This window comes from Penicillium malachiteum (assembly GCF_028827825.1).
Source record: "Penicillium malachiteum strain IBT 17515 chromosome Unknown utg000003l:1.0-4950554.0:1.0-4952489.0, whole genome shotgun sequence".
Lineage (NCBI taxonomy): Eukaryota > Fungi > Ascomycota > Eurotiomycetes > Eurotiales > Aspergillaceae > Penicillium > Penicillium malachiteum.
This window is the reverse complement of record NW_026643096.1, coordinates 1,603,243-1,623,516: the sequence shown is the minus strand read 5'-3', so window position 1 is coordinate 1,623,516 and position 20,274 is coordinate 1,603,243. Positions and strand designations below refer to the sequence as shown.

The window sequence follows — 20,274 nt, the reverse complement described above, 5'->3', positions numbered from 1 at the left end:
GCGGGTCTTGAAGATCAGAGGAGTTGATTAAGAAGAAAATCTCCATTTGGCAATCAGAAATTGTATTTTTGTGATTATTTAAGTAGGGAATATGGCTTTATGGCCTTCAGGTCTACTTGAAATCCTCTCATCCTAAAGTTGACCCCTCAGGCATAGCATTGATATGATTTTTCTCCAAGTTTACTGAACTATCAATCCATTACTCTACCTAGGTACGTAATTAGTCCTGTAAAAAACAGGAAGTTACAAGCATCAAGTGCTCCTCAAAAAAAGGATCCTTATTATGAACCTGGTAGAACACAGAAAACCTGATTGGAGTAACCAGCATCGGAGCAACCACCTGGGCACTCAACCAAGAAATCGAGTTAACCGGTCGATAGTATTGAATCAATATCTCGATGATACTATACATGTATCTAGCAAGACGCACCAGATGGCACATTCTCGCACTCATCACTGGTTGATCCACCCGTGACACTAACGTCAGACCAAGTCCAGTCTGAGCAGGCACCCGAAGCACACAGGATGTAGACCTCGGTCGCATCACTTTCGACAGTTCCAGTCACACTCTCCACGGTGAGGTCGGTGATAGGAACACCATCAGTAGGGGTACCAGTAGGATCGCCGTTCTCGTAGTCCTGCTCAAACACAATGCCGTAATCGGTGATTCCTGAAATCTGAATGTTTGAGAATGTGACCTCAGAGACAGATCCGGTAGTTCCAGAGTTTGTCTTGATGCGAATACCGTTCTCCGAATCCTTCACAACAGAGTTGGTGATAGTCACGTTCTTCACAGTGTTGTCGGAGCGTCCACCAACAGAACCGATAGACAAACCATGGCCGCCGGAGCAGGTACCACCTGTGAAAACGATGTTCTAGAGCCGCGTTAGTCAATTTATTTCGTGTATATCTGCTCAGATCGTGTATATCTGCTCAGATAATATTCTATCACTCACTGTGCCAGAATTGACAGCTAGGCAGTCATCCTGATTCATGACAACGGCGTTACTAATAGTCACGCCGGTGCTATCGCCAACGTCAAATCCATCAGTGTTGTGACCACCATTAGAATCACCATCGGAATCATCGATGGTGATACTTTTTAAGAACCAGATTATCGGACTCAACACTGAATGCCTGGACGGGTGTGTTCTTGATGTTCAGACCGGTGATTGTCGAGTCGTCCAAGCTATGGGCATAGAAGAACTTGGGCTTTGTTTTACCACCATTGGTGCCTTCACCATCCCACCATCGCTCTCCGCCACCATTGATGGTATGGTTAGAAGTTCCAGAAACGATGATGTTTGAGCCAGAGATCTCAATCATGGGTCCATCCCATTCCTCATATCCGAAGGTAGTCTCGCCACTGAAAATGACCTAAACGATGAATGGTTTTTTAGTACAGTGTCCTGGATCCTGACTGAGGTTGTCCATACCTTTGTACCGAAATTGAGATCGGTCAGGTCCAAGGTCTCACCAGCAGGCACCTCAATGTTTTCCAACACGATTGTGTTACAGGATGACTTGCTGGCGCTGGCGCTGGCAGCCGAGTCGAACGTGCAGGAGGTTGATTTCTTCACCATCTGCGAAACCCGAGAAGGAGTAGGTGCGCCGAGTGCTACGGCGGATCCCATGGCTAGCTTGGACATGAAAGAGGCCCGCATTTTGTATAGATTCAAGTTTGTCTGATCAAGAAATGGGAAAGCGAATGTGAAATGAGACCAGCTCAATTGATACCAAAGAATAAGAAAAATGAATGAATGTGATTGAGAAAAAGCGATCGATATTTGGGCATATTCCAGTAGGTATATAAGGACCTCGATCTCAACCTCTCATTTTGAAACGCCGACAGAAGGACTTCTTCAAGTTCCGCTCAACCGAGACACTCAGCATCCATATCTGGCAGGGTCCGGTTTGTAAGATAATCTAAGTGAAGCTGTGACAGCATCCCCACATAGTCTATCATATCCCCAAAGAGCTGTTTGCTCCACCATGTAGTACTATAGAAGCTGATCTGCAGGGGTGCCGACCGTGCTACGGTAAGAGTAGGGAAGATCCCAGAGTCTCTCCCGCCCATGTGCTTGAATTTCGGGAGATAGTCGGCGAACTTCATAACTCAGTCGGGATGGGCAGTTTCAGCACAAGACTAGCCAAAGTCTGTCCCAGTATATTCATGGATAGGGGGGTTCGATCTAGAGCGTTGCAGGACCGTCGGGCAAGACCTTGCCGAGTGGGGCAATGCTCGAGTGGGCAATGCTTAGTTTCTCTTAATCAACATCAAGCATATCTGCGAGTTAAGTCCATATCCGTAGATTCATCTTGGCCAACTTTGGGATAAAGTTCTTGATACTTCAAGTTCAATGTATGCAGATGCGGTGTGGTGCTGCCATAAAACATTGTTTATTATGGACACTGGGATGATTCAATATTTGAATGCGTAAGCGATATCGCATCGGGCCAAAAGTTTGATATGAAGTATAGCATTGATTGAAACCCTGGTAACATCAATTGATCTGTTTGCGCGTAGATCGGAATGATCTGTGCCCAGGTGTAATGGAGTGATGGGATGAGACATCTGGAGTCCAGCATTTGGGGTTTTCGGTGTCATGACGCCCTCAAGTTGTCAAGCTCAGCCTTAACATTTTGAATATTGGATGACACGGCATAGCGTTAGTATAAAAATCAGAACCAATGAAGTATTTCCACGGAGACATAATTGATTGATTTTTCTGGATTCAGAAAATCTTTGAGACCTTCAGTCCGAGTCGGGAATGAATCCGAATGATAGGCCAGTGTTGTGGTGTTGGGTGTTTGAGTTGTTTGCAGCGCAAAACAAACAAATGGCAGTAAAGGGCGGTGAGAACGCGGCCCGTTGGGTCAACATTGGAGGTCAACTGGTACCACTGACTCTATGGATGGATATTAGACTATATCACTATGGAATCATTTCTGCTATTAAATCTTCTAAAAGGTTTGGGATCTAATTTACGGATTGCTGTTCAATCAAAAAGGGGGCACTTTTTTGGAATCTCCAAAAGTGAAAAACTTTGACTTTTACCAGTAATCTTAGGGATTTGCCTGTGTGTTTTGATACGTACCTACTCCAGGGCTACCGCCAGTGCGGTACTCCGGATGGATATATATCCATTCATCCAAACTTAACCATTTCCAAGGTTGAAACCGTGATGAACGTTTGAATATGTACTCCGTACTACCAGCGGACTACTACCATCATCTGAACTGTTTCTTCCGTCTAATGAACATTTGAAGGCATTCACCAAGCTCTAGAAAAATTTTTTATTACAAAAGTACTACTAGGTATGTACCAGTTGGTTAAACCGATGAAGCACTCTATGCTGGCGGTACGCATCTGGATTCACGGTCGGCCCCAGCCCCACCTGGGGACCGTTGAGAACTTGAACCTCTTCAATGTTGTTAAGTATCATACAACGGTCACGGTCACGGTGCCATACAGCAAACAACTGTCCATCATGGTTGTACACGTTGCATAGATCCATCCATGGATGGATCAAATAATGGCTGCAAGGTCCAACACTCATTGGTTACTTGAGTGACTCGCTCCCAAAATCCCCCAATGATCAATGAGAACACGCCTTAGTTGGGATTACCACCCACCATAGGGTCAGCCCAGTGAGAAAAAAAACAGAACCGATCGCACGCTGAAACAACGGCGCCGCGGGGCATGCAATTACAGCCCTGGAGTCTTTCCACAATGCGGAGCCATCAAGTTGGGATTGGTGGCCCACCAAGGGATCAATTTCCCGACCCCAACGCTCACCTTCATCTAACTTGAATCCGCAAAGCTTCCTCAGACGCTCCTCTTTGTTCAGTTCCTCCCGCAGGAACACAAAATCGTTGGATCTGCCAGGTGGTCCAGACCCGGAACTTGTCAACCGATCGATCCCCCGAAAGCACGCGTTGGCTCCGGTACAGAGTCGATCAATGCAGGCACTGCATGATTTCGAGGGTGGCAATGATCTATTTGAACTTGGAAGGAACAGAATTGAATTCAACTAAATAGTTCTACGCGCGAGTTTATAGGTCTCCTTTCAATTCAATGCATGCACATATGGTATGGTCAAAGGCCGGAGAGATTGATAGATCCAAAATACGGAAATTAATTTCAGAGAGCCTCGACCAGCCATTCTCCACGAGACGGAGCGAGTACGGAGGTTCTGGTTCTATGATACGGATTACCGGTGGAGTCAATACCGGCTGCTCCACCGGTACCAGACATAAAGTACCAATTGTACTTTCGACATTCGACACCTGAGGGGAGCAGGATTGTATGAGTTCTTGTTATTCTCTTCAAAGTTTTCTTTTTGGTTTCAAATCATTGCAGAGAACATTGAATGATTTGATATAATCCATAGACCTGAATCCTTGACCTATGATATTACAAATTCTACTGGATGAGACGCAAATGAATCGTGCATCTGCAAGCGACATCAAAATTACTGAATTCCGCCTGATGTGGACTAGTCAGGGGCATCCATCATCTGGTCAACCAATGCGCTACACCGGGGAACTGAAGGACGGTTATTAGGGTGCCAGTACTATCACATCTTGGCATTGAGGGGGAAAGTGCGTGGAACTATATGGATTTTGACTGATTCTCAAAGAGGGGAAAGCTCCCACAAAGTGTGGATCTAAAACAACCACGCACTAAGAAAAACAAATTACCGAAGCGAGTTTCTCTGAATCTCCACCTCTTGCCCTGACTTATTATGATTCTCCAGGGCTGATGAAAAAAAAAAAAGAGATTTTTTTCCTTCCTCGGCCCACAGGTACGAGAGGAGAAAGTTCTCCGCGGCGTGGGCCAGAATCGAGTTGGGCGAAGCTTGCTAGGCGACTGGGTCCTACAACGGCTGTCAATCCTGATGCCCCTATAAACCCGCGGCCTAGAAACGCGCTAGACGAAGTTTGCTTGTTTTGGTCTTGGCTGCTGGTCTCGTTCGGATGGCTTGTCTCTGCTTAACGAGCATCTCTATCCTGGCCTGTGCACATGATCTCATAGGTCCACCAGGGCTGGGAAATGATCCGGAATCAAGATTGTTAATCATCTATCGATGATGCAACACTGGTCCGCGCGCCTCGGAAAAGAGGTCTGAAAATTTTCAAAACAAGCAATTATCTTGATGCAGAGTGGAGGATATACGATGAGTTCGTCGGAGAGGGTGCCCATTTGATGGTGGGAACTCCAGTATCGGCAAATGAGAACAATGAAATATGCGATATGCGATCATAGACTCCATTCGGAGTACTTCCTAGAATCTGAAAAGGAGAGGTATCTGTTTCGGTGGCACAAGATGCAAATAATAGCATGACATGGTACGAAGTAGATACGCGCCTTGAGATCAAATGTGTATGCTGCACGACGCAGGAGGTGCTGCACCATCGGAGAAATAGCTGCAAGATTGGCTAATTTTACCCATGACCAGGCCTACAGGGCGTGGCTGGAGCTGGATTTTCCAGTTTATGGGCAATATGACATACGAATAGTTGAGATTAATTGCATTGTTCATATTTGCCGTTATGCAAGGGGATACCATTTTGAGGCAAAATGATAACAGCCGATGCCAGTAAACACGGAGGAATCTGTGTAGCATACATCATAGGTGCGGCACTTCAGATCTATAGAATCAAATGTTCGGAGTAGAATGCCTCCTTTCAGGTAAACTACCGGACATTTAGTCTCCACCGATTGTACCGTCGAATTTGCGATCGTCTCCTATATCTAAATTGGAGAATTGGCACTGGAAAGGTTCCCGTGTTCCAGAGCTTCGGTACGACTAGTGCCGGTGGGCTACCTTTCTTCTTTCTTCTTTTAATGTTATGAGAACTTGATGGTACTAGCACTCAGTACCTGTAATCTCTCTTATCCTTTCCCGTCTATGCCCAGTATAGGTATGGAATAATGGATAATGGACTAGAAAATTTATCAGTATATGGAGAGATTACAGAACTCGTGACTCGTGTTAATAAAGCAAAAATTCAATATTCTCGGTCAAAGCTCGGTATGGACACTTCAGATGTCTCATCATCCTTAATTATGAGATCAAACATTCAGATAATTGAAGGCGACTGGGATACTGGCAGTGGCGCTCAGCCCCAGGTTCCACATGCCGCTGCACGAGGAAAAATACCAGGTAATTTCTGTTATTTGATTACAGTACTTGGGCACCTAGGTAATGAAAGCTGCAAGGGACCAGACTATTAGTGCTATCAGTGGTTCCCGAGGTCCTATGATCTGACCCTAATTGTATATTGTAGGTAAAGCTCCACTTAGACTCCATAGAATATAACGACGTCCACCTTGGGCATTGTGGCTCGTAATAAAAAATAAATAAATTAATGTTACCCGATTACAACTCCAAAAAGGTCCATCCATGGATGCACTTTACGGGGAACCTCCATGATTTGACCACATAGGTAGCTTAGGAGTAAACAAACAAAGAATCAGATAAAAACCTCAAATATTTTCCAACCCTCCAAATTCATTATAATTATTTTTAAAAGAACAGAAGTGTACATCATAATCTAGATCGAGCAAGTGGACATGACGATCCGGATCCAGATCCCAGGGCTTTTTTTTTTTCAATTGAATTTTCTAGTGTCATACACACCAATTTAAGATTACCATACAATACCTGTCATCAAATCGGGTACCTCACTACACTTTCCCTCCCATTCTCGACCTCCAATTGCATTCTTCAAAGAGGTCCTGTCATATTTTTCGCTTTTTCATTCATTTTTTCATTCCCTTTTCCCACCCTCTACGCTCGTTCAAATTGAATCTTTGGCTTTTCCATCTTTTCCAGCCACGATTTACCTGCAGCTCCCGATCTCCCCTATCGATTCGACTTCCCGTCCATTCCCTCTCGTGTGTGATCAATCAGACCAATTCGCCTTCAACTTCGCCTTCAGCGCACTTGATTGGTGCTTGAACCCCCCTGCACCAGCTTGCAAATCGGCACACGCTACGCGAACAATTGAACCGCGGGGGTTTATTGGATTATTCTTTACGCGCGCATTTCCCCCCCTCTCAGGAGTCTACTCCATACAGCTCTTTACTCCATACTTTCCCCTCAAACCAACTTGACCGGGTACCTGACGGTCATGCCGCTCTTTTTATACCCTTTATAAGCAAGACCTAGTGAGTATTTGAAGAGGGATATGGCAAAAACCCCCTTCAATTCTAGAGTCTAACTGGTACTGCTTGAATAAGTCGCTAGTCACTATCGTTACCCTACTCCCCGAGACCCTATCGTGGGAACAATAGCCGCTCTTTTTACCCCCTACATACATACTTCGGTCCCTAGATCCCGATGATGAACCGATTCCGGAAAAATAAGAAGGTCAAGGAAAACAAGGAGACGTTGGACGAGTTGGAAAATGGCCCATCCACTTCCCCCTTCAGCTTGAAGCTGTCGAAAAAGAAAGATGCCGCGGAGGAACAAAAAATACTCGATCTTGCCGATGTCCTCCCTCCCTCGGATGATTTCCGCACTAGTTTGCTGATGCCGAAACTATCAGCTCGATTTAGTATGCTGAGAGAACAAGATGATCCCGCCTCAAAGATTGGCAAGGCCAGTGACGATAGTGTACTGTTTCCGAAGCGGGCATCCCGATTGAATCTTTTTGGACACAGCCCAGCAATGCTAGCAGATATCGACGAAGTTTCCTCCAATGATGGCAGCCGACCTTCCCTCGCCTTGGGCCGTACCGACTCGTATGCTTCTGGTGGTGATGGAGGATATGGAACCGATGATGATCGATCGCATGGGAGCATTATGAGCCGAGCTCGTCGAGCTGAAGGAAATAATTTGTTTGGCGGCCGACAAAAGGTGTACCGAATCCCTGCCCGCTCTCCAGGAGCATCCTCGCCCGCTACTGAGAGTCCACGAGGAATGGGCAGAGTAGTATACGATCACGATCTGAATATGTCGGCTTTTCAACGCATGAGACACCAGGAGAGACAAGAACGGTCCGACGACTTAGGCCATGAGATCGCAACTCGTGACTCGGAAGATGCTCCTTCTATCTCCGCAAATCGTGGTACCTTTTCATCGACATCATCCGGGCATGCCTCCAATGCTCGCTCCTCGACCGCAGCAACTTCTATCGATGAGTTCCAGTTCAATGTATCTCAGCCAGAACCACAGTCCTCGATTGCAGTTCCAGTCCTGGACTCTCCTGTCGAGGGTCGTCCTTTCTCTACTGCGTTGAATGGTCGGCCTGGCTCGGTTCGATCTCGACGTTTATATGGCCAAGGTTTGACACAGAACGTGCAAAACCACCAAAATTCAACACTGAATCGATTGGAAAGCTTAAGTCGTCATCGTTCCGGAACTCCTGATCTTTTGAATCGTAGCTACTCTCGGAGTGCGACCAACCTTCGAGATCGACTGCAGAAGCTTTCTATCGTCGAGCCCAATGGTCCTCGGCCTGCCAGCCCGCCAACATCTGCTACTTCACCGAAGCAGTTGCCTCCCCTAGACACAAACCCCAGAGACCGTATTTCTCCAACGGCTGCCGCCTTTAGCGCATCCCCTTTGAGTCCTCCGGCTAGTGAGAATGAGGATGGAAATTCATTGCTCGCGGCAGCACTCAACCCAGAAGATCATGGAAAAGCCACCGCTATGGGTCTTTTCAACAGACCCGCCACAGGCTTCGATGAACAGCAGTTCGTTCGCCGTCAGCTGCAGTTGCACCAGGGACGGGATACCCCACCCCCTCTTCAGCCGTCTTCTCCACGTCGTGTAATGTCGCACGACCAGCCAGCTTGTGCACGTGGTCTTTCTAAATCCAGCTACCGATCCAGAGCTGAGTCGGCTTCATCACATTACAGCAGCGATGCAAACCATGGAGTGGATTACTCTCGAGCATCCAGTGTAGAAACATCTCCTCGTGTTCCTGGTGTGAGAGGTTACTATGCCCCGTCTACGAACAGTGATTCCGGTGATGAAGGAGAGGACCGTCGTTCCTACGAAATATCTTCCATGACATCCATGACCACAGACCAGGGTCATTCTCTTCATCGCTCTAGCATTGCGTCTAAACCGTCTACCCCCACTGGGGAACAACTTGAGACCTTGCCTGAGGTTAGATACTCAGATCTTGGCGATCTCAAGCCAATCGAAGAAGATGTGATTCCCGAGGAGGCCCACTCAGCTTCCGAAGCGTATTCGATGATGCCAGAAAGACCGGATTCTCCTACCATCCAAGTCCCTGGCATTGGCCTTGATAGTATTCGATCTCATCTGCGCTCTGTCAGCGAACGATCGACTGCCTTCTCTCCCCCTTCGCCCACATTACCTGTGGCTGTGATTGAGCCTAAGAAGCTCGAACCAGAAGTATCTGTCGTCGAGGTCCAGCCCAGTCCTGTACTGGAAGAACGCCTCCGTGTGAACAGCATTGTTGAGTCCATTGAGGCGGAGACCTCCAGCAACCGAAATTCATCCCGCCAGTCCGCGGGAGAGACTACCAGTCGGGGCAGTGAAGATTCATCCGATGCGGGACCATCTTGGCAACGAGAGTTGGATTATCACCACCACCGACGCGATGGCAGCACTGAAACCCAGAAGGAACAAGAAGAGTTTGCGATGGAGATTGCTGAACGCCGCCGAAAAATCCAGGAGAAGCTCCGAAGTGTTGCAGAGAGCGAGAGCCGCTGCAGCAGCCCGACTCCTAGTTTGCACAATGTTGACGGCCCTAATGTCAAGGCTGGTAATGCTTTCTCTATTCTGAAACATATGACTGGCAAGCAAAGCACGCCAAAGAACGACCTGTATGGTTACAATAGTTCTTCCACCCCGTCTCTCATCCCTGATGACATGGCGCGCGAGGAACGACCGTCTCTGTTCAGCCGGCACTCCAACTCTAACGTTCCCCAAATTCCCACTGAGCGGTCCCTTCGATCCCGTATGCCCACCCTCAGTCGTAGCGCATCACGAGAGTCAAGCCGAAGCCGAGCCACGTCTCCGCAGCCCGGCTTCCGGGCACCTCGAGATCGCTCCAGCTCTGATGCTTCCGGCCGATCTAAGAGTCGCACTCGGTACCGTGAGCGCGACGATCTCGAAACTGTAGAGGAAGGAGCCGTCATTGCTCATGAGAATTTTGTTATCCCCGACAACTTCGAGCCCCCTGTGCCTGGCTCCATTCCAAGCTCCGCTCGGCCATCCATGGATGGCATTGATTCTTTCCCATACGACCGTTCGACATCAGCCGCCTCGGGCAGATACCGAAGCGCTAGCAGATCTGGAACCCCAAGTTTCCATTACGAGCGACCTTTCCAATTTAGTCCGGCGCCTAACCCAGTTTCGATGATCGGTGCTACACCACGCCCTTCTCCTGCCACTCCCGCCTACTCTGCAAATGCAACACCCCCTTTGAATGAGATTGCCCCAGATCAATCATCGACCAATCCTGCCTCTGTGTCTGCATCTCAAGCACTACCCCAACGTGCTCCGGGCCACAACATGCTGCAGAAGCGCCCAGTGAACAAGAAGCTCATCTCCGAGCCCACCTTGGTATCTTGTACTTCAAATGTCCCCACTGTTGGCCTTCCAGGTGGCGCTGCTCCACCATTGCCTCCTATGAACCCTCGTCGTCGTCGTGGTACCCAAACTATTCTGTCTGCTTTTAAGCCGGAATCTCGAGTTTCATCCCCCGCTCCAAGCGTTTCAGATGAACATAGTGTGTTCCCCGACGATGAGAAGCACCCTCAATCCCGCAGCCGTCTGCGCAAGAAGTCTATTGAAGGACAGGAGGCAATGCTCAGTCCTGCTCCAGCAATCCCACAATATCCTCCACCGGCAATCCCGGTTGATGGGGGCATGTTCTAATAAAACATTCCATTCTTTGTTCTGATTTCCTTTTCCTTTTTTGATCTGTCTGTCTTGGTTGCACAGCATATATCGGGCCCTGTTCACGTTCACTTTCTCGACCACCTCTTTCCGGTCTCTTTTTCCTTTGACTTTTGACTATTCATGACCATATACCACCTGGTGCATTTCTGAGCGTATATCTTCAATATCTTGTCTACTCTACCATCTACTGGATTTCTTTTCTTTATCTCTTTGTTTTTCTCATAAATATCCAGCGCCAAGGTGTAACCAGGTGTACTATTTGTTAGTTCAGTGAACAAATTTCCAAATTTGGCAATTTTATTTATTGGTGAACAGACTTGTGATGCCGTAAAATTGTTTATCTAAATAATTAACTCAGCAATACTATGAGACTGGTACTACGCATGCATATGTGCCTAGTTACATGCTGGTGCCTAGGTGGTATGCGTGGATTGTTAGTACTAAAAGTCACGTGGACCACTTTACCCTGATTCTGAACTATACTAGAAGAAAGATATTAAACAACAGACAGTATACTAATCTAATAAAATTGAGTATAATGGGTATCAGTAGCTCATTATAAAATATTCGATCTGTAGGTTAATTGGCAGTGCTCAATTATGCTCAAAAAACCCTAGTACTTAAATAAAGATACTTATTTAGTGAAGTCCTGGCATCGGTACCTAGATCGCGTGGCAATGAAAATAGTTTGACCCGCGTGGTATTTAGGCAGCGACGTGCACCGAAGTGAATGTGCGTGCGTCGAATCCTGGGAGAAGAATACTGTTCTCTTATTGACTCAAACTGCCGCCACTAAAAGTGGGGACCCACCCTTCCCTTTAAACATTTTCGCTCCACGCGAAATCCTTTTTCCTCCACGCGTCTCCACTTCCCCACTTACCTACTTACTTTCGCACCCCACCCATCACACTTGACCACGCATATCAATTTCGTATTGTCACGCACCTACCCTTGACCTATCTCGACCAAGCCGAGTCCGAGGAACCGAGTTTTGAGGCCTCAAGATGGCAGTTTTATCTGTCATGGCCTCAGAAGATCCAGGGGATGAGCGTATTGATCCCCACGCCCTGGAGAAAAATGCAGACTGGATAGCCTCACTCCCGGCTCATCTGCTTGGTGAATGGGGCGTCACTCTGCCTGATCCATCTGAGGGATCTTCTGATGAGGAGGAAGTACTGATCCCAATGAAGGGTGCTTACAAAGTCCTCCAAAACTATTGGCGACGTAAGATTCCAGGGTCCGAGTGGGACGATTTCACTGCGGATATACTAGGTACGTTTCTGAATGTATATTGTAAATTGCAAAACTTACTAATAAATGCGCCATAGAAATGAGTTTGGGGAGATTGGAGGAGGAAATAGATTTGGAATCGCAGATGGAGGTGGATAGTGGCTCAGTGAGGCCACAAGCACGCATGTTGAGCCTCCTGCTCGTCATAACTGAGCGGATCAAGGAAAGGGTGGGCGAATTGGAGGGCGCTGATGATCAGAGCCCAAAGATTAAGGCTGAGACTATCAAGATGAAAAGAATGCTTGCTCAGTCAGAGGAGTTGTATGAGGAGAAGACATCAATGTTCGGGGAACAAATGAGGGCCTGTCTGAAGCGCTTTCATTCACATTGGGAGTCTTCACCTCTCTCTTCTTCTTCTTCTTCTTCTTCCTCATCCGACCCCCCTCCACCACCTCCATCTCCATCCCCGACCCCCTCAACCGCCACCATCATCGTCTTGAATGATGCGTCTTCCTCTGCTGTTATTTCAGACCTGAGAAGGCCCGTCAGTGAACTCAATTCAAACTCACCAAACCGGACTGTGAGCGCGTTACCTCAGTCCCTTCACTCACCAGAAACTGCTGTTGTTTTGACGCCAACAACAACTTCCCCACCATCGTCTCCAGTCACTTCCGCCCCACGGAACACTGAGAAACCGACTACTTCTGAGCAGTGGACGTCGCTCTCTACTGTCCCAGAGGTAGTCGAGGACATGGCGCCACTTTCGCCTTCAATTGCCGCTGACCCAGCAAAGGGCAGCAAGCGCAAGAAGAAGGGAAAGAAGGCCAAAGGGAAGAAGCAGTCTTCTGAATCCACCCCCCTGCCGACCCCGACTTTGGAAGCCGCGCTTCCCGAGACGTCCACCACTAGGGACGTAGCCACGCAGACCGATGAGCATGTCAAAGACGTGTCCACTCAGACCGACAAGCATGTCAAGGAAATGTCAACCCAGACCGATGAGAATGTCAAGGACGTGACTACTCAGACCGATGAGAATTTCAAGGACATGTCAACTCAGACCGATGAGCATGTGTGGTTTGCTGCAACCCCGCACCTCGAGAACGCGAACCAAGTCGAGCCCCCGGCAGGCTCTCCCATCCCCCCTGCCAACAGTGCAGGCTCTAACGAGGCCGGTTACCCCTCGTTCCAAACAGCGACGATGACAGCCCAGGCCATTGCACCCCCGTCGCCAACCTCCTCTGTTACCACCGAGGACCAGCAGCTATGGAACCCGTGGTGGAATATGCATTTCCACAGCCGCACTCAGCTTTTCTGGCTATTTCAAGATGATCGACTTGAGGCGACCGAGCTCTCTGCCTTGACCCGCGCCAATAACGATTCTCCATGCCGATTCTTGCCCGACTGTCAGCAACATACAGGCCACAAGCTGTGTTGGTGTCCAGAGTGTCAACAGGGTCTGACTCCGCGTTGGTGCTGCTGCGCTCACTATCCCGACTACTGCATCAACAGTTCGCGCCCACAGCAACAGGATGTGATGGTGTTAGATTACCCGGATAGTCAAAGTTTCGTCAGATCGTCACTGCATTACGTATCTCGGTTCACCTTTCCCGGACTTGCTCAAAGCACCGGTGCCGCTAGAGTCACTCCTGCTGAAGTCACTGCCGCTGATACCCCCAAGGGCCCCAACAAGCCCCCGGCATCCACCTTCAACAAAAGAAAGGCTCAGAGAACTGGCGCCGCTCAAATCACTCTTGCTGAAGTTAACCCCACTGGAGCCACCACTGGTAAAGCCACCGCTGCCAAAGCCACCGCTGCCAAAGCCACCACTGCCAAAGCCACTGCCGCTGGTACCACCAACAAGCCCTCGGCATCCACCTCAAACAAAAGAAAGGTTCAAAGCACTGGTGCCGCTGAAGTCACCACCGCTGAAGTCACTGCCGTTGATACCGCCAACAAGCCCTCGGCATCCAACTCAAACAAGAGAAAGAAGGCCAACAAGAACAAAAGAACCCAAAAGAAAAGAGCCGAGGAACATGAGAAAGAGCAAGCCATGGGCTCCTCTGCCGAGCCTGAGCCTGAGCCCGAGCCAGCACCCGAGCCAGCACCCGAGCCCGCGCCCGCGCCCGAGCCCGAGCCCGCACCCGCGCCCGCACCTGAGCCCGCTTTGCCAGCTCCATCCCAGGAGTTGTGCCCCCAACCCAGCGATGCTGCCGAGGTAACTCTTGACCCACCATCTGAGAAAGTGGTCGTTTCTTTTCCCCAGCCGATTCCTCAGCCTGGCCCTCGCGTGCGTCGGCTTTCCTGGCCACTGTCCGTGCTCAGCGTCGAGGAGGCATACCCACAGTCCTAAACGTGGGGTGCAAGGTTGAGTACGCGTGTGGAAGCCTTTCAATGTTAGATTACTGTGAAAGTATCGAGGCCAGAGATGACGATTCCAAAAAAGCCGCTGACGAACAAGCCGCCAAGTCCCGCACAAAACCCTGATGGTTGCCGCCACCAAGAATGCCAACTGAGGTCAATCCCGAATTTCCCTGCTGATAACACCATTTCCACTGATGACCATGCCACCGTTAAAGAAATGGCTGAGCCCGATACTCAGAAAAGGTGCTTTTCAGTTTGGGTTTAACACCTCTCTCCCATTGACTCTTATGATATTGACGACGTGACGACGAAATAAACACTGCACGACCTGATGACTTTCTGAACCTCTCTTTTTGAACCCTTTTTACCTTGCCGATTTGACTTGCCACTTAATTCCCAACCTCAATGGCTTGAGTCAGGCGTCAAGAAAGAACATCACCTGGTCTGAAATCAAAGGATGTTGCTGGATCCGATATCAAAATCCACTCCAACTCAACGGCGTGATACTACTGGAGTTCTTGGTTGCTGCAAAACCACAAAACCACAATCAACTGCGTTCCAGAATTCAAAATCTCTTACCATATTCCCAAATCCTTCGAATCTTCATCTCGACATCTCAGACCATTTCAACACGCTTAACATCCCAAGCCACATCCGCATTTGTCGCTTTCAAGGGTTTCCACTGAGTCTGATGTGCTTCCGAATTCTCTTCCCAAGATCTCATAATAATCAAATCAGACTCTTCTTGGCCCTCATCTTAATTCTCAAACCAAAATCAATTTTTGTCGCTTCTGGGTTCCATATCTTGACAGCATCAGATTCAACTCTCACAGTGCTGTTACCAGTTTTTGATACCCAACATAAATGAAGCGGCTTTTGGTTCTTTTTAGTTCATTTTGAGGAGCTCCAACCTTTAGTTGTAATAGTAACACCCTGGCATGTGGTAAAATAATGCTAGAAGGTGCATAATCACGAACAATTAGCTGTATACGTACTACTTAGACCTCGGCCTACTTCCTAATGATGTAGAGGAAAGAAACATACATACTACTAATACCTCGCGAGGTCTTCTTTCCAGGCCCGACAGCGCAAGTCCGAGTCATGATAATTAGCTTTTTGAGAGAAAATTCCGACATTACTTTCCATTATTTGACAAGCGGGTCATTGCTTCGATGGAGAATGTGGCTGGTGGAGGAGTGTATACTTGAAGGGTCCGCCCGGCTAGTGAACTGTGAGTATTACCGCGAATACTGCGTTGAATAGTTGAAACAAGAGGGATACTCGCCATCAATAGTCAAGTAGGATGTTGTTCCTGTAGTTTTTGCGGATGGGGATGATTCTTTACCATTGAATGGAGATGGAAGAGGAGATATTAACAAGTGCAAGATCCAAATATGTGAATCAGGTAAGCTCATATTTTACCATAATGACTAATGAATCGCAAACGGATGAGTGATCTCACTGTTTCCTTTCAAATGTTTGGTGAATTCATGCCTGAAGGCGAAGAAGATAACAATGAGATGGGCTAGTGGAGCCATGCACAAAGACAAGGGGTCCAGGATGACCAGTTGACGGCTGCGCTCCCGGTAATTGCCAAGGGCCTTCATACTGAAAAATGGAGTGTGCAACAAATAGTAAAGAATATTTGAAATATGTCTTGAATAAATAAAATAGAGTCTATTAGATTTTCTTCTCTGTAGAGCCCATCAATATGTGCAAGGTATCATCAGTCATGTCTATACAATCCTCCAAGAACTATTTACTGCTTGTCCGGGAACCCAAAGGTCACGCCAAAGGCAGGGAAAACATATCGCTCGAAAGAGTTGGTGGCAGCCAAAGAGTCGGAGTACTTCTTGATAGTAGCGACATCCTCAGCATCCAGCTTGATCAGATCCTTGCGGTTGGCCTCGATACGAGAAGGAGTAACGGACTTGGCGAGAACGGAGGAACCACGGGCCACTAGAGGAAAAGAAATGTTAGAACGATCATGCACATAAATTGGCATTGATAATTGTGTTGGATTTACCGTGCCAGCTCAGCAGAACGGATGCAGGAGTCACGCCTCGCTTCTCTGCAACGGCCACAATGGGCTCAGCAGTAAACAATGGGCTACCGGTGCTACCAAGGGGGCTGTAAGCGGTAATATGGATACCCTTCTGGTTGCAGAAGTCGACGATCTCCTGCTGGGGCAAAGATGGATGGTTCTCGATTTGGTTGACGGCAGGAGTGATTTCAGCCTCGGCCAGAAGCTTCTCAAGGTACTCAACACTGTAGTTGGAAACACCAATGGCCCGAACCTTTCCGGTGCCAATAAGCTTTTCCATGCTCTTCCAGGTAGTGACGTGAGAGTGGCTGTGATCAATATCCCGGGAGCCATCTGGCAATTTGGGGAAGATAGGGTCGGTGCCTGTTTGTTTATTAGTTGATTGCTTCTAAATCGTTTACCCATGGAAACAGTATGGAAAGAAAGCATACCATTGGGGTTCATAGCCAAGGGCCAGTGAACCAAGTATAGATCCACATATTCCAGACCAAGATTCTTCAGACTCTGGTTAATTCCCTCCTCGACCTTAGAGTGGTAGGTACACCACAGCTTGGTGGTCACGAACAGATCCTCGCGCTCAACAATACCGGCATCGATGGCCTCCTTGATACCCTGACCAACCTCGTTCTCATTGCCGTAGCAAAGAGCAGCATCAATATGACGGTAGCCCACCTTAATAGCGTGGCTTACCGCGTTGGCAACCTCTCCGGGTGCGGCCTTCCATGTTCCCAGGCCCAATGCCGGGATCTCAGCGCCAGTGTTGAGCTTGATATGGATATCTACGGCAGCCATTGTGATTATATTGTATATATTATCGATTGAGGATTTGAAAAGAGAGAGAAACGAAAAGAAGAGAAATGCAAAGCAGTAATGGCTCGTTATAAAGATGGACCGAGAACCGACACTTTTTCTCCCCACGCGGGGGTACGCGGGGGACTCTTCAACCCCACTATTTGGTTCTTCATAGCCGATTTTCCCCTCGATTTTCCCATCAATCATAATCCTTGAGATTCGATGACATTCTTTTCCCGGTTAAAGTCGCACACGATTCCCTTTTTTGCCTGAAAGAATACAATAATCCAGTTCAAGTTCCATTTGGAGGTCACGAGGGTTACACGTGCAGGTATACATCATTTTCGTGCAGTCTCCATTGGAAGGACACGGCGCTAATTACCTAAATCGACCGATTCAGCAAGATCGGAAACCAGAATCCTAAGCTTCTTCATTCTTGGTTCTTGCTGACATCAGTTTCTCCATGACGATGATTCACACGGATCATGATTCGCCCCCGCGTTCACCTACTGTGGGGCACCATCTCCCTTGATTGTAGGGCTTCTCGGCACGGATTCTGGAATCCGTGATCTATGCTCCACGAGGCCTACTCAAACAAGACATGGCTGCAAATCATGGGCAAGATCTGGAGAAGCCTAACAGGGAAGAGAAATCTTCTCCGTACCTGTGTGCTCACCATCGGAAATCTAGATGCGATCTGCTATCTTGGTAGCCGTGACGATGGTTACTCTATATATGGATCTGACTTCCTGGAAATTCTGGGGTTGATCAACTACTCTATCGATCGCGAATAATAACACTTGAATTTCTCACCTGTGAGATCATCTCAAGCTTTTATATTGAGCGCCTTGCAACTCTTTTCAGACTGCATACCAAAAAAGTTCTTCAGTCTTCTCAACTTCCAACTCTACATACACATACAAAATGGCACCCGTCGCTATTGAGAGCAGCCCACCTCCCACTGCCAACAACTTGAAAACCCGGGATGGCCAGGCTCTTGAGGAACTTTCCGATGCCATCGATGAGGTCAACGTCCTCAAGGCCAACATGAAGAAGGAGAAGGAAGCCCTCCAAGATAAGGGACTATACGATGAGTCCGAGTTCGACAAGGAGAAGGACAAGTCTGGTTTCCGTCAATACCAAGACGCCTGCGATCGAGTCAAGAGCTTCTACAAGGAACAACACACCAAGCAAACTGTCGCCTACAACCTCAAGGCCCGCCACGAGTTCCACACACAGACCCGCGCCGAGATGACCATCTGGGAGGCGATGGAGAAGCTTAACACCCTGATCGATGAGTCCGACCCCGACACGAGTCTCTCTCAGATCGAGCACCTCCTCCAATCTGCTGAGGCTATCCGTCGTGACGGCAAGCCCCGCTGGATGCAACTCACCGGTCTGATCCACGACTTGGGCAAGCTGCTATTCTTCTACAATGCCCAGGGCCAGTGGGATGTTGTTGGTGACACATTCCCCGTTGGATGTGGTTTCGATGATCGAATTATCTATGGTCGGGATTCCTTCAAGGACAATGAGGACTTCGGTCACTCTATCTACGATTCCAAGTTTGGTATCTACAGCCCCGGCTGCGGTCTTGACAAAGTTATGCTTTCCTGGGGTCACGATGAGTACCTTTACCACATCGCTAAGGAGCAGTCTACTCTTCCTGATGAGGCCCTCGCCATGATCCGATACCACTCTTTCTACCCCTGGCACAATGCTGGTGCTTACCACGAGCTCATGGATGAGCATGATAAAGAGATGCTGCGCGCTGTCAAAGCTTTCAACCCCTATGACTTGTACAGCAAGAGCGACGGCATCCCCAGTGCGGAGGAGCTGAAGCCCTACTACATGGAGCTCATCAACGAATACTTCCCCACCAAGGTTATCCGGTGGTAAATTTGGAGACACACTTCATATACATAGACTTGATCTTTGCTTTTCGTTTTATCCCTTCTTATAAGATTCCCATTTTTCCTTTATTACGATGAAGCGTTGTTATATAAAGAGATATATGATCTAAATGAATTATCATTTCCAGCTGTTCTTGGATATTTCAATCAATACTCCCCTCAATTTACTATAGTGTTTACCAATATCGTTGAAAGTCTACGTTCGGCACATGGGCCATAGTCATCAAAAATCCAACTCATGGTCTAAAAATGAGTATCTCATCTATTTGCTTACCTTTCTCGACATTGCACGAATTGATCTGACAACGGTCACTCCGACCCTTTGGGCAGTTCTCACCTGCAGTGTCTATGTTTCTGATAACATCCATGGGTGACAACCGTGCAATTGAACGAATTTCTTACATGGATCCATACACTTCGACCTGCGTTTTCAATCACTCTTGAAAGGGCATATCACTTACATTCAACAATTTTGATATGTTAAAGTCCATACGGATTCTACTTGACATTAGCCAGACTACCTGACATGACTTTTGTTGCAGAAGCAACCAGCCATGATATCTTTCCTTCAGCCCGCCCTCTTCACTCTCCTGGAAAAAGAGAGACTCGAGCAAGGAGAACAAAGATGGCTCCCTTTCAAGATTTGGTTGCGCCAAATGATGCCATCTAAGGCGATGATGGACGTCACTGCGATCTACCTTTACGAGGATTTCTCCGCGAAGAAGCAGCAATGGTTTAAGTGGCCGAAGAGAGACGAGAATCATCCCTCTTACTCAGTGGTGGCGAAGGAAATCGTCTGCCCATGGAGAGCCCCGGAGTACGATGAATACTGAAATTTCCCTGCCGACCTTGTTTACCGAGATGCGAGTCCTCGAAAGTTAAGCTAGTTCCACCGAACTAGTCCTTCGGGCGAGTACGATGAGTTGCTCGACCAATCTATCGACGAGAGCGTCAAGCTCGACGACATGTCTCTATGTCAGGAGCGGTCGCAATAAGATTAATCCCCTTTTCTGGCTCTTGGTTATCATCCGAATTGCGGCAC

General features: G+C 48.0%; 7 protein-coding genes across 7 annotated transcripts; 4 read left to right on the top strand and 3 right to left on the bottom strand.

Annotated features, from left to right (window-relative positions):
- Window positions 1-416: 416 nt before the first annotated feature.
- Window positions 417-1,664, bottom strand: N7483_006935 (glycoside hydrolase family 28 protein; the record flags this gene model as incomplete). Its single annotated transcript, XM_057090372.1, has 4 exons — window positions 417-875; window positions 957-1,098; window positions 1,124-1,377; window positions 1,437-1,664. 4 exons carry the CDS (start codon window positions 1,662-1,664, stop codon window positions 417-419), a joined length of 1,083 nt encoding a protein of 360 aa, XP_056945113.1.
- Window positions 1,665-7,349: 5,685 nt separating this feature from the next.
- On the top strand, window positions 7,350-10,868 carry N7483_006934 (uncharacterized protein; the record flags this gene model as incomplete). Its single annotated transcript, XM_057090371.1, has 1 exon — window positions 7,350-10,868. One exon carries the CDS (start codon window positions 7,350-7,352, stop codon window positions 10,866-10,868), a length of 3,519 nt encoding a protein of 1,172 aa, XP_056945112.1.
- Window positions 10,869-11,896: 1,028 nt separating this feature from the next.
- Window positions 11,897-14,472, top strand: N7483_006933 (uncharacterized protein; the record flags this gene model as incomplete). The annotated part of the gene is made up of 3 exons (XM_057090370.1): window positions 11,897-12,164; window positions 12,221-12,487; window positions 12,653-14,472. 3 exons carry the CDS (start codon window positions 11,897-11,899, stop codon window positions 14,470-14,472), a joined length of 2,355 nt encoding a protein of 784 aa, XP_056945111.1.
- Window positions 14,473-15,099: 627 nt separating this feature from the next.
- N7483_006932 (uncharacterized protein) lies at window positions 15,100-15,586 on the bottom strand (the record flags this gene model as incomplete). Its single annotated transcript, XM_057090369.1, has 2 exons — window positions 15,100-15,239; window positions 15,532-15,586. The coding sequence occupies 2 exons, from the start codon at window positions 15,584-15,586 to the stop codon at window positions 15,100-15,102; spliced, it is 195 nt and encodes a 64-aa protein (XP_056945110.1).
- A 656-nt stretch (window positions 15,587-16,242) lies between these two features.
- N7483_006931 (putative glycerol dehydrogenase) lies at window positions 16,243-17,319 on the bottom strand (the record flags this gene model as incomplete). Its single annotated transcript, XM_057090368.1, has 3 exons — window positions 16,243-16,442; window positions 16,510-16,890; window positions 16,959-17,319. 3 exons carry the CDS (start codon window positions 17,317-17,319, stop codon window positions 16,243-16,245), a joined length of 942 nt encoding a protein of 313 aa, XP_056945109.1.
- A 924-nt stretch (window positions 17,320-18,243) lies between these two features.
- N7483_006930 (inositol oxygenase) lies at window positions 18,244-19,218 on the top strand (the record flags this gene model as incomplete). The annotated part of the gene is made up of 1 exon (XM_057090367.1): window positions 18,244-19,218. The coding sequence occupies one exon, from the start codon at window positions 18,244-18,246 to the stop codon at window positions 19,216-19,218; it is 975 nt and encodes a 324-aa protein (XP_056945108.1).
- A 670-nt stretch (window positions 19,219-19,888) lies between these two features.
- On the top strand, window positions 19,889-20,227 carry N7483_006929 (uncharacterized protein; the record flags this gene model as incomplete). The annotated part of the gene is made up of 2 exons (XM_057090366.1): window positions 19,889-20,049; window positions 20,134-20,227. 2 exons carry the CDS (start codon window positions 19,889-19,891, stop codon window positions 20,225-20,227), a joined length of 255 nt encoding a protein of 84 aa, XP_056945107.1.
- Between the last annotated feature and the right edge of the window lie 47 nt (window positions 20,228-20,274).